The 13,983-nt window shown below is 38.0% G+C and overlaps 1 protein-coding gene across 1 annotated transcript in view; it reads left to right on the top strand.

Moving 5' to 3' along the window:
• DCDC2 (doublecortin domain containing 2) overlaps positions 1-13,983 on the top strand; it is a gene marked incomplete at its 5' end in the record, with an annotated part of 67,060 nt that overhangs the window by 7,755 nt on the left and 45,322 nt on the right. Inside the window, 3 exons of the mRNA XM_082045388.1 lie at positions 7,496-7,510; positions 12,705-12,781; positions 12,909-13,040. Coding sequence (XP_081901514.1) covers positions 7,496-7,510; positions 12,705-12,781; positions 12,909-13,040 — 224 coding nt within the window. The remainder of the gene's footprint in view (positions 1-7,495; positions 7,511-12,704; positions 12,782-12,908; positions 13,041-13,983) is intronic.

Raw genomic sequence — 13,983 nt, 5'->3', positions numbered from 1 at the left:
AATTGTCAGAAGAAAGGAAGGAGTTTAGAACGGGAAAGGCCTGCAAGATCCTTTTCACTTCAGAACATCAGTCTGCAATTTGTTCAGTTTCATATGAACACGTGATTTCAGTTCCCTGGTTTCTGAAATGATCTTGATGCAGTAGTGTTTGAACAATTATCAAGCACAATCTCACAAGTTATTCCCTGCTGCATGCTGCCAGAGCTGATGGGATTTTAAAGCCACATCTCTGTCTTTACTCACTTAATCCGCTGTTATATGTATTCAGGACTTCCTTGCCTGTTTGTATTTTGCTCTTCTTAGCAATAGCAGCAGCATACCAGTTTAGGAAAAGCCCCTTCGTTCTCATGCTGCTGTAACACCAGCAGCACTGTTTTCACAGTGCTGCAAATTCAGTTGACTAGGGGTCTGCATGATGGTCAGAAGGGTGAGCCATGGATTATGAAGAAAGGGAAAAGAAAGATCAAATCAGAGCTAAAAGCAGTGAGCAGCAGCATTGGAGAGAGGCTGCCTGTATGAGCAAATTCGTGTCTAGCTCAAGCATTTTACTGACATGGCAATACTCTTTCCCTTCTGTTTTGCTGTTTATCCCAGCAGATAAGTGATGACATGTTTCTTGCACTGTTTCATTGTGGTAGTTGTTTTACATGGAAGGCTGGAACAAGTTTCCTAGGAAAAGTCTAATTTTTCAATTCCTGTTGGATGGCTTCTGCAACAAGCTAATCCCCCAGAATTGTCACATACCATCTTAGGTTAGACTTTTTGAGGAAAAAGTGGGAGCAGAGAGTAAGTTCAGAATTTTGCCTTCTCCCTCTCTCAGCCAGGGACAGCAGTAAGAGTGAAAGAACATACTTGTCCCAGAAACATGGGAAAATTGTGTGTCAGTTTCAGCAGATGGTAGCTATGCTCTTGGCTATTTTAAATCCTCTGGCAGAGCCCTCACGTTGTAATAATGTCTTAAAACATTTTACGGTTACATTACTGGTAGGGAAAGTAGTAAAAAGATTTCATCCTGACCCAAGCAAAAGCCTTGATACAAGCTATTCCTCAGGTATGTTTCCATCCGTCACTTGTTTTGGCAACTGAGCTTCTTGTTTTGCAAGAGAGATCCCTTTTGTAGTGAAGACTATCTGCAAGTACAAATACATTTTAAATGATGTGCTTGAGGAATTTAACAATCTCTTGAGGAAGTATGGACATAGTTACCATTTGTTTGTTATAAACTTGTTTGTAAAAGGTACTGAATGTTATTTTCCAATTATAATGTGTAAAGTATGGAGGCACTAGGCACTGTCTCTGATCTAGATGGTCTCTCCCTGTGTGCTCAAAAAGATGAATTTTACTTGTTGTTGGGGCTGGGTAAGCTGCTGAAGAATTAACTGAGCTTTTGTGTTCGCAACTCCTGTGAGCAACTGTTTGTTTTAAATTCTCTTTGTTTCAGAAAAATGTGTTCAGGTGAAACCTCCTTTCTTCTTTGACTTCTTATTACCAAGAAGTTTTTTTTTTTTTAACACTATAGATTTTGCAGTGTGTTAATGTAAAAGCAAAGAATTGCAGGCACCTAAGAAAAGCAGATGTATTTTGATATCGAAGCAACAGTCTCTTGCAACCAAAAGAAAAAAGAAAGGTTATAGTGTCTTTATGAAACAGTATCTATTATCAAAAGTTCATAGTAGACCCTCATTAAGCCCCTTTACTGACCATTTAGATGGATTTGCCCTTGGTCGATAGCAGATGGATTTTTTGGGGGTAGTCAAAACACTGGGATTTTTTGTTTGCGCTTTTTCTACTACTACTCTTCTTTTTCTACTGGGCTTCTAGGACAAGATGATTGTGTAGCAAGCTCTAACACAAGTGATTTTTGTGCTGCTCAAAATTCATTGTCATTTGTGTTCCACTTGGATTTTTTTACTGACATATTCTAGAAAAACATTTATAGAGTTATTTAAGAAAGCTCTACTTACACATCTTACCCTGCATAAGGCACATAAAGAGTTAGCTCTACACTATAGAGAGATGATGATGTAGACTCCTTTCCTTAGGTTCACTGTGTTTTCTGTGACGTTTAAGCAATGTAAACATCCCGGTCCACAATTTTATAACATTTGCTTACTTACCATGTGTTTGTAACATTATTAGCCATCAACTAGGAACTGTTGTAGGGCAGTAAATATGAAAACAAACATTGTAAGAGCTGGCTGGTTGTAGGCAAGTGAGTGACTGATTGAGGAAGGGTCACTTTACCCAATTTCTTTGGGTGGTGGGTTCATTCTGGAGTGCAGTCATTTAGCATTACAAGTGGCTGTGTGTGCCTCTGGGACTGTTGGATTCAGTGATGGGTATCAGGGGCTCTGGTGAGGGGGATGCACTAGGGACTTTCTGCCCATCACCTATCAGATCTTGTCCTTCCTTCCCAGCTCCATGTTCATCCTATGTTCAGACTAGGTACCCTCTGCAGTTCTGTTGCCTCACATGTAGAAGTTGTGTCCTGCTCACATTTTCCAATCATTCCTCACTTCTTTTTCACTGTTTTACATAAATGTACTTTATTATTCCATAAGGCTATTTCAGTTGCAGCTTCTTTTGTCAGGTGGTTTAGGTGTGGTCATATTTGGAGGAGTATTCTAGGATGGAATAATCATTTTACTAATGATTCTTCAAAGGATTAGAAAAGATTCCTCAAAACTCTTGTACATGTACGACCTGAATATTTGCATCTGAGTCAAACCCCAGAACATCTCTCTCTAGTGAAAATACTGGATAATTACAATGATTTAAAGGAATGTTTGAACATTTTGAAACTTCTTTTGATTCAGTGCCTGTCTGTCCTCACACATTGGATGACACAGACATGTGCTAGGACATCAACGAGAGTGTGCTTGCTAGCTAGGGAACTTCAGAGAATGTGTCTATTCCTGTAATGAAGCTTGACCGCAGCACGAAACTGTGACTGGCGGAATGTGCCTTCTACTGGTGGTCTCCAGCTGCAGCACATCAGCTTAGTGCCACTCCTGCTGTGGGGTCTTGTGGGTCAGACATAGCTAATCAGCAGATCGCAGCCTGGGTCAGTCACCCACTGCATTTTTGGTGGGATACTGTGTCAGGAAAGGCTCCTTAGTTGTCTAGTTCTGACAGAAGAGGGAGGCACTGTGTTAGGGGGATGTGAGATTAAAAATACAATGCTTGAGAGTTGGTAGATATGAACTTACCATCAGAATTTTCCAGAACGGCATTGAAGTTGTTGCTGTAAGAGGGTGGTAAAATACTAGAACAGGTTGCCCAGCAAGGTGGTAGATGCCCCGTCTCTTGAGACATTCAAGGCCAGGCTGGACAGGGCTCTGAGCAACCTGATCTAGTTGAAGATGTCCTTGCTCGTTGCAGGGGTTTGGACTAGATGACCCTTGAAGGTCCCTTCCTACCCAAATTATTCTATGATTCTATGAAAAGTATTTTGAGGACCTGCCATTTCTCTGTTTCTCTCTGTTCCTCCATAGTTTAAAATCAGGTTGGTTTAGTATCATTTATGGCAATTGTTTCATCTGCATCCTTTAAGTTCATCTTTTTTGTTAGGCAGTGGAGTCACCACTCATCTGTCAGCAATGATATGATTTGATTAATTTGTAAAAATTGAATTTTGAAAGTTTATAATGTTGTCTTGATTTCACGAATGATTTTAATATATTTATGCTGGATATACCTTGTCCCTAATGTACTTGCTTTTTTTTCCGAGTACATTCTCATGAAAAATCCCAGTATTTATAATTATTGTTTACTTCAAATTTAGCATTTATCATATATGACAAATAATGTACAGGTGTAATCATGAGAAAAAAGTTGTCATTTTTTAACTGAGTATACTTTTGATTCACTTTAAGCTGCAGATAGAAGTTGTTTATTCATGTTTTCTCTGTACAGGAGATAGTTTTGTGAGGGTAAGAGTGTGCCTGAAAAGATACTAGAAATTATGCCAGCATGTGCAAATTACAGCTATTTTATGTCAAAATAATCTATTTTCACAGAATATTATCTCCTCATTCTTTCCTAAGAATTAGAAAGAAACAAACATAATTTGAGCTATTCAAAATTACTGCACATAGAATATTTTTATGTCTGGAAACAAATTGTGTATAAAGGTCTACTTTATATTCTGTGCCAATATGCAAAACTAAACCTCTTGCTACTCCATATCTGAACAGTTACATTTCTCCTACTGCTAGTGTCACAGACTGAGTAAGGAATTTCTTATTTTCTGATACTGAGTTAGGAATAGTATGTGTAGTTTAAAGAATAAGACTATCAAAGTGCAAAATTAAAAAAGATGTGAAATACATCTTTAATCTCCTGACCAACATCTTTAATAGTTGAATTTTATATATCATTGTTTGGTATTTAGTATCCTGGTAACTTAATTAGCACAAGACGACATACAAAGCAGATACTCTTCCTGAGTGTTCATCATCTAATACCAGGAGGAATCAGGGAAGAACTGACTAGACATCCAGTTAAAACATAAGCTGTGTCCTTTTTATCTAATTAGGGCTGTCAATTAATAAAATCTATCTTTATATGGTTTTGTATATCTGAATTGTGTAATTTTTGAGTATTTTAATTAACAGCTTGCTTACAAATGGATTTAGTGGATTTAGAGGCTTTGGTTCATGCCACTGGAGAATTTCATGGTCTGTATTGAGTTTGATATGAAAGTCGGTCTCCTCCTCGATTAACATATCTGCATTGTTCTGTAGTGTAACTGCTCTTTCTGGTCTCTGAGGAGGATGGGAGGAAGGCAAGAGATGCCAGTATTGAAGTTTTTAATGGGGCATGTTAGTCTTATTAAAAACTTGTTGCTGCATACTAAAATGAAATGGAAATATTAACAGGTTTTATCTTTGATTAAAAATGATGGAAAAAAAATTTTTTTTGGTGGTTGCTTTTGTTCTTCAGCTGTCACTATTCACAGGTTCTGGCCCTTCTGATCAGCCACAAAGGCCAGAGACTTTCTCTTGCTTTAAATGAATCTAAGGAATTTTAAAATACACAAATTATGAGAGGCAAAAATGGTCAGAATTGGCAGTATTATGTCCGTGACAGAAATGAGTATCAGGATCTATTTTGCTTGGATAAAATCTGCATTATTGATGCCATCATTGTGTGTGTTGTAAGCACTGTAGGATATAACATCATGCAAATCAGAGAAAAAATAGGAGCTGTTCTTGGGATTCAGAAGCAATACAGATATTATCTGTTTTGGGCTACTGCACAGGCCAAATGCCTGGGCAGATAGGGCCGTGCCATTGTCTGATTTATCTAAGCTGAAGGTCTGTCCAATGACCTAAAACTATGAGAGATCCCAAGAGAAACATTTTTATTTCCAGGGCTTAGCAAGATGGGGTGAGACCCCCATATACACAGGGGATATTAACTTCATTATACTTACCACAGCTGAAAAGGAGGGTGATTTACCTTGGAGGTGAACAGAGTAGCTTTAAATGCTTTGGGAATTTTGTAGGAGTTTTGCAGTCTAGAAGGCTCCCTGAATCAGTATATGAACATTTGTTCTGGCATAGTTTGTTTCTGGCTTATCTGTGCTTTATGTGGGCTGAGAAGTTTGTGTACTGCTGCAGTGTTGTGACCTATTTATGTAAGCTTGGAGATATGCTCAGTTAATAGCAGTTGGTGCTTTGTATCCACATCAGCAGAAAGGTGAGTAGACTCTTGCTGAAGGCTGTTTTGTACTATCCACTGTACCATCTAGCAATGTGAAGTAGCCAGGCAAACATAGATTATCCAAGTTAATTACTGTGTAGGATAACTGAAATGGTTTTGTACGCACCAAACACCGCAGTGAGTTTGACTCCGAATCTTTCATCAAAGTGTATAAAAATACCCATTTAAAAATGTCATGTTTCTATGAAATAGATAAGATAAAGTGTTTCCTGTGCTGTAATAGCTTTAGAAAACTTATTGTTCTAATTTGCTTTTGATCACTGAACCTTGAACATTCCTTTCTTTCACATCACACAGCGGTGATGGTGTGTATAAATTGGGTTTTGGTTCTTTTGACCCTAGTTCTACCCTTGGGGAATGCAAATATTTGTTCTCAATTTTCGTGGGCACATTGATTAACAAACAGGCCATTGTAACAAACTGGCAAAGCCATGGCTCATTGCCTGAGCTGATAAATTTGGAATGTGACATTGTGTTGAAATATTTAAAAATTCAAGAGGTTAGTTATAAAGTGACGTGAGTAATGAGTGAGATGTTCGTAGCACCCAAGACTACCTTAATACAGCAATAAGAAAGGCTAGCTCTTAAACCTGTTTAAATCGAACCAGCACAGAGCGTTTGGTTCAGGGAAATTATGTTTTTTGACTGTTGTTTTGCTGCTGTCCAGTATGGCTTTATAAATATGTGTAAACCTGTAAATCTAGCAGTTGTTCAGTTGCCTCCTTTGAAGGGGGCCATTTCTGGTAAGAAAAGGAAATAAATCTGATAGCCATACCATTTCATAGCTATGGATAACTAACCTCTGTCTTCATGGCAGCCTATGAAAGTGCTGCCAGACCCCTGTATTTGGCATATCTCTTATTATTTAATAAACACTGGAAGGTAAAGAAAAGCTAAGAATGACATGTTTCTATTTGAAACTATTCTCAAGTACATAGAAGTAACCTTTTTAGAAACTAAATATGCAGCATGGTACGTTCAGGGGACAATTAAAATACTATTTAATTAACTGTACACTTTTCTGATAGAGAAGGATCGATTCTCTGAGGTGTCACATGCCTCTTGCAAGTCCCAAGTAGCCAACAGGAGGTTGAGTAGCTTGCTGAGTCTGTCTGACTTTCCAGTCAGTATTTTAAGAGTAAGTGTGAAAAGTACAAAGTAGCCTTCATAGAAGCAAAAACTTAATGCATGTGGATCAGCAAATAGGCTCACACCAACCGAAACAATACACATAATTTTGCAACATCTCCCTTTTAGGTATTGTTTTCTACATTTTACTGGTTAACACACTTCTAAAGAAAGAAGTGAAAACCATTCTTTTTATCTGTGTATTTCAAACCAATATGTGGGTTGCTGAGAGTCCTTACATTAGTAGCCAGTCTCAATTATGATTTCCTTGTAATGCCATATATATATAACGTTCTTTTCCCAATGTAACACTTATTTGAGTTAGAAGCATTGCATGAGCAAGTCCATCCGTAATGTTCTAAAAAGCAGTAACATGTTTGTAGCTGATCTTCAGTCTTTCATGTGGTCAGCTGAACATAAACATAATAGGAATTTTTGCATGAAAATTAAATTAAATTGATGTATATATGTATGCATACACACATTATATACATGTATACACAGGTGGGTATGCACACACTAATTCCAAATGGTTTTCTTATAACAACTATTTTTCTCATGTGTACATGTGATCATATACCTGTGGTAATGGTTTGGCTGCTGACCTTTTGACCTTTTTTTTTCTTCTTTTGGCCAACAGTCAACAGTGGAAGATGTAAGTACCTGAAGCAGATTGTGAAATGTCTTGTATATGTTTGCTAAGTGTTTCATCTGTGTTTGTTAAATTTTGTGACTAACATATTTTTAGTATAAGGGAAAAATGTATAGAATTTTGTTATAAAGCAGCTGTGGGAGTGTGGATTTTTTTGCCATGTGTCAGTTAGATCCTGATCTGCCCCTTGGCTTTACATTTTCAGAGGGATGTTAGGAGGCACTCAGCTGCTGCTAACATTCAGCAACACAAACTCCACCACAGTGAATTACAACTAAAGATGAAAGCTGGGCTCTGAGAGACTCTCTGTAGAATGTATTCTGAAATTCAAGTGTTGACAGAGATCTCAAACACTGCAGATCTGTCCCCACTCCCAGAATGTAGCCTGTATTGAGTTTAGCTGCTTTGTTTTTTTTCCAAACTCTGCAAGGTGCTTCGCAAAGTTGTTTCACTCCTCTCTGAAGAAAAAAAAAGATCCTCACTTCTATTGGTATAAGAGGCACTGTGGGAAATAACAAATTCTTTGTAGAATAGAAAGGTAAACATTATGGTGGTTTTGAATGTCTGCGACCCCATGGTGTATTTCCAGTTGTGTTTAGTTCTTGTTGCCTTGAAAATTCTCATGTGATTGGTTGCCTCCAGTGTACTTAAAGTGCCTTCTGAGTTTCAACTGATATAATGCTTTCTCCTTCTACCTCTGAATGCTTTGTGTTGCTGCTGTATGTACTCAGATGAATATCTCATCACAAATTGTGAAATGTTGGCAACCTTTGTTAACAGGATATGGAAGCTGCCCTTGAATGGGTCTGTTAAAACAAGATGAAAATGTACAAAATTTAAAGATAAAATCATAATGAAGCCAGACCATTGATTAATGGAAATCCGCTTACAGTTGCTGACGTAAATGGGAAAGTGCTGATTTACATCAATTGAGAATGTGGCTGGTGAAATTAAAACAAAATAAAAGGTTTAGGGGGCTAGTGATGCTGGTCTCTTAATGCAAGCACAAGCTTTCGCCCAGGACCACGTCATTGTTAATATGTAACCCTGCAGTGCCAGGGGGTCAGGATACTCTAGAGACTGCAGCACTGTGATACCTCCTACTAACGAACAGCAGCAGAACCATGTATTCTTTAATTAAATCCTGGATCAGGTCTTCCACTGAGGTGTTTTGACATAACTCCATATACTTCAAAGGAACTAGATTGATTTACAGTGGCTGAGTACTTGGTCTTTTATTAATGTATACTTCTGTATATTGAAATTATGTTCCTTGCTTTTCATAACTATAACTAGTTTAATATTGGTCAGACAGAAGTTGTTCTAAACTCTTTGGGGTAGGAACATGAAGACTGTGCCAAAAAAAAAAAAAAAAAAAAAGAGAGAACAGGACAGTCAGGTGAAATAGAAGAATAATGTTTAAAAATGTGGCTTCAGAGCAGGCTAGGGTTGCTTGTGCTGAGTTTTTGCGCTGCTATACTTGGAGAGCTTGATATGCTATGCTGTAGCCAGAACATACATTTTGCTTTGTTGGAATACTACATTATACTATATGTAGTTGCTTGCATATCTGCGTGCTTGCCAGCTTAAAAATTAAAGGTGTTGTACACAGCATACTTGCAGCACCTCTGTGCAGCCACTTCTTTTTGTTTTTCAAAAATTTCTTACAATCTATATATTTGTTTTATTCTTTCCTCTCTCTCATTTGCACCATCAGAGTGTCCCTGTGTCCTGGATGTTTATCTTTCTTTTGGTCCCCAGAGCAGATCAGCTATAAAATGAACCTTCTGGGGGCAGGCAGCTCCAAAATCCTTAGTTATCGCTTCTCTTCCAGACAAACAGAAATAGCCTAAACATCTGTCTAAGAGCATGTGGACCCCAAGAAAAGATGCAGTATGCTTGTAGTACACTTGCAGTATGCAGTTCATGTCATGTGAGGCAAAAATCTCTTTAGAGAGTTCTGTGCCATGGTGGTCCAACACCTGCTTAATTTAGTCTGGGCTACTCTGTTCCAAGCTCCCAGAAAACGAAGTCTTGTCTATGCACTGTACTAAATACCTGTGGGTGTTTTAATGGTGTCATAGTCATCTTAGTGTTGCCGTGCACTGATTTTTGTGGTGTTACATTAGCAAATGTAATATTACACTAACGTATTCTTTTCACCTTTTAATATAGGAGGTACATTTGATTTAAACACGTTTAACAAAGCAATGAAAGACTGTATTTTGTTCTAGTTTAGGCTGTGTTTACGTATAAAAGACAAATATTAAGTCTCTGTCCAAGCTGCTTCTATCTTACAGTACCTTGCATTTTGCTTGTTTAAGAATAAGGCCAACTTGTTAGCTCACAGAAGGGTGACAGAAATATTACTAACCTTTTGAGAGAGTAACCCAGAAGACTTGCAAGCTGATGCCACAGTATCTATTATTGACAAGAATACAATCCTCTGAATAATAAATGAGCTCTTAACATCTGCCAGGTTGCTTGTTTTCCCAGGGGCCTGGTGACTGGGCTGTATGCAATAACATGATGGCCTTCTGAGGAACCTGCATCAACAGTAATGGTTTCATCAGCTTGAAGGAACAAATAAATAATTGGACACACCTGGGACTATCTTGAAGAGCTCCTTTAAACTTAGTGAATGCCTTCTAACTAGTTCCAGTAAAGTGTGGGTCATTGAAACCTAGTGTTACAGACTGGATTAGAGAACTTAGTTTGATGGACTGTTTGGAGTGTGAGGGAGCTTGAGCATTGGTATCAACAGCATAAGTGAGCATCAGGAATAGATGGGGAATCAACTTTTAGAAAAAGTTGATATAAGGCTTACTAGTTACGTATTGAACACTCTATAGGGGGTTAGCCTGGTAACCCAGCAGCTATGCAGAAAGGTGTAAGGGCAGCCAAAGTTAGGTCATTCCCATTTTGGATGCAACTTGTGTTTGAAGTCTAAATGCTGAAGTAAACAATCAGTTATGCTCTGAAAAATGTGTTTTAAATGTTTCTGCAAGAATGGCTGAACTCCTAAATTATTTGGCAGTCTCCACAAATTTTGCTACCTCACCTAATGAGCTGTATGATAACCACCCCTTACTCTCTTTCCAAGCCTGTAGTAGCAGGTGTGAATCTTCCACCTAATTCAGAGCACACTGGAATTAACAGCAAGTATGTGAGTAACTACTCCTACATTTATACAGTCAGAAAATTACATTCAGCCCTTTGAAGGCAACTGCGAGGCTAATGCGGCCCACAGTGAAAATGAGGTTGATACCCCTGCATTAATATATAATTTATGTACAGTCTAGTACAAAATTTCCCACTGTATGAGGCCAAGAGAAACATGGATCTATGAAACAGATCTTAAGGAGTAAATACACTGCCTACTAACTTGCATAAAGGGAAGATTCCCAGCCATTCTGGGAGCCTGGGTCCTAGTCTGGTCCATGAGCACTGCTGGCACAATGCAGTAGTAATATCTTTCTTGCTGTCTCTCCTCTTGTAAAATTCTCTGGCCAAAATATCCCTTTGCACTGAGCTTCAGATCACTATGCCACTACTGCTGCTGGGTGTTTCTGTTTCATCATGCTGCTGTGCAAGGGCTAATTCTGCCTTTCTCTGTCCATGACCAGCACAGGCTTTCATGTCTTGTGAGTCTGTCAGAAAAGGGACAATTGTGAGGGCTATGCTGCTTACAAGGGCCTTTGAGAAAGGCAAGAAGCCAAAACTGAGTTGAATTCAGCATAGATATTCTTCTTTTTTAGCAGACATTGAGAAAAGTTTTTGTTCAACAGATTTACCTGTTGCTGTTTTCCAGGAATACCAGTTTTGCTTTTGTTTTGTTGGTTGGTTTTTCCCCATGAGAGCTATCTTAGCTCCAGAATTTATGTGCTTGGTGCAGAATTTGCTGTGTGATGTTCTTTGGGTTATGTGGGAAGTCAGATTTGACTATTTTAATAATCATTTTAGCCAGTTGGGAATATCTAATAGGTTGAGCTTTTGCTTTTTTCAGTATATACAAGAGAAACAACTGGAAAGCAGTCCTGTCAAATGCTAAATGAAATTGTGTGAAAATCCAAGCAAAGACTTAAAGCACTGGAGCCAAAACCATTTTCCATAAGTTAAAGGAGAAGTATTGGTTAAATTATTAGCACAGAGTGTGATAAAACTGCAACACATCATGTCATTAGGCTGCTTTACATAGTGACTGGAACATTGCTAATTTAAATAGACTTTGTACATCTGTTTGAAAGCACATGTCTGTGCATGCCAGCTATTGAATCAAGCTTTTAAGGTCCTTCTTAGAAATACACACAACTTGTTAATGCATGTACTATGACTTTCAAATTTTTTGGGGGGTTTGACAGCTTATTTTGATTTGCTAATTATGGAGAATTTAAAAAAAAATCTTCCTAATGATTTTAATGATTTTGAGGTTTGGGTTTATCTTTCTTCTTCTTTTTTTTTTTTTTTTTTTTTTTTTTAAATTTGAAGGTGTGTTTGTAAATGCAATAGGGAATCCTAGCTAAGTGGTATTGTGTAACCTTCTGTTCAGTATAATGGCATTAATGTTGAGGCACCTGATTGCTCTCAATACAGTGTCTGTTCAAGAGTACAGGATATAATACTGGGAGTTAAGTTGCCTATGATTTATTCTGAGAGCTAAAAATCTGCAGTTCACCTCACTTGTGAATCATTGCCCTAAATGGACACAGTATTCAGCAACCTTTATAAATCACTAGCGGATGTGGACAAGAGCGAAACTACTTATTACATAATAGCAGAGCGATCTAGAGATGGCATTTATTGTTATAAAGAGAAGATAGTTTAATTGTCTGAGCCATGGCTATGATCAGTAAAGACTAAGAAAGAAAGAACGGCATCTGAGAGTGTTGCTTTGGGTCTCTAGGAACAACAATACCAAAGATGTCCATACCATTCTCACCTCTCAGTGGAAAACATACATTGTGCAGTGCTGCACTTTGGTACACTATGCTGTGGTTATTATTCAAGATGTATATAAACCTGCAGCAGTAATTATGTATAGTCTGTTAGTGGGTGAAGCTGGAATGGAAAAAAATACATGTTTTAAAAACAGGAACTTCTTTCTGCAGACATGCTGCTCCCCTTGCTGGTGGTGGTCAGAGGAAACTCGTTTCCAGAGTGAGGACTGAGTAATTTCTAATTCTTTTTGTCCTTGCAGGTCAAGCCAGTTACTCACAGTAGAATCACTGTGTCAGCACGGTTTCGAAAACAACTCCAGGAGCCCTACACGATTTTGTAAGTAGAATTTTCAGTTAGTGAGCTACCATTTGGGGGTCAGAGTGGTGGTAGTGGTGGTGTCCTAACCTCAGATGATTTTTTTTTTAAATGCTCCTCCAAGTTATTTTACTGTGCTTTTTTTCAGCCTTATTGCTAATGGAGACCTAATTAGCCCTGTAGCACGCCTCCTCATTCCCAGGAAAACACTGAATCACTGGGATCATATTCTTGAAATGGTTACAGGAAAAGTTACCCTCAGAAGTGGAGCTGTTCACAGGTATCAGGAACCTGAATATTTGCAAGTTACATTTGATATGCGTAGATATGTTTTTAAAACTCCATAGATAGATATAAAGGATCATTCCTGATTCATGGGAAATTCCACTATAAGAAAATTAAAATACATTAGAGAGCCACAAAATGGAAATATGTTGACTCCAAGTAAGCGTCAGGTTTCATTTCAACTGCTATTTAAAAAAGGAAAAACCTCAATTTGTTTCAACTGTTATTTTTTAATTAAATATTTAGTTAGCACACATGTAAAATACAATAATAATGCAATATATTTAGTATTAATAATTAAGTTACATGTCAGAATTAAGTAAATGAGTACGGTCAAGTTGGTGAAGATGTTTGGAAAGCAGAATAATAGATGCAATCCATGTTATCTTTTTATTTTGAGAGTTCTGTTAGTTCATTTCGGCAAACAATTTCAAGGAAAATATTACATATTCTTTGCATTTTGAAGACCTATGCTATGACTAGGGTGTGCTTTATATTCAGCCAGCTCAGCCTCCTAATAAGAGCCAAGGACAAAGCTGTAGCTGGGGATTTGCCAGTTCCAGTGTCTGAGCTGGTCTGAGTTGTTGTGGTATTCCAGCAACAGGGATTTGCCTCTTGGATAGGTGAGTTTCAGTCCCTTAAGGCTTTTACAATGTAAAATAAGCTGTCTAAAATAGGATTTGGTAATTCCAAGTTTTAGAGCAAAATGATATATGTGGTTTGCATTACAAACATTGCAGTGTAAATGGGCTGCCAAGGTGTATACTGACAAATTACTGACATTCCAGTGTTGTCCCATGCAAAGCACATTACAGAAATCCGTTCCTCAGGTGGGAAAGGGCCTTTTGTGGAAAGTCATTCTTCACAGCTTACACAATATCTGAGGCTAAGCTTGCAAAAATCTTTCTCAAATCAGCGATAAGGTAGGCTTTCAGTTT

Source organism: Streptopelia decaocto (assembly GCF_964273445.1).
Source record: "Streptopelia decaocto genome assembly, chromosome: 2".
NCBI classification, from domain to species: Eukaryota; Metazoa; Chordata; class Aves; order Columbiformes; family Columbidae; genus Streptopelia; species Streptopelia decaocto.
Note: the sequence above shows the minus strand (reverse complement) of the source record. Positions and strands in the feature narration are given on the sequence as shown.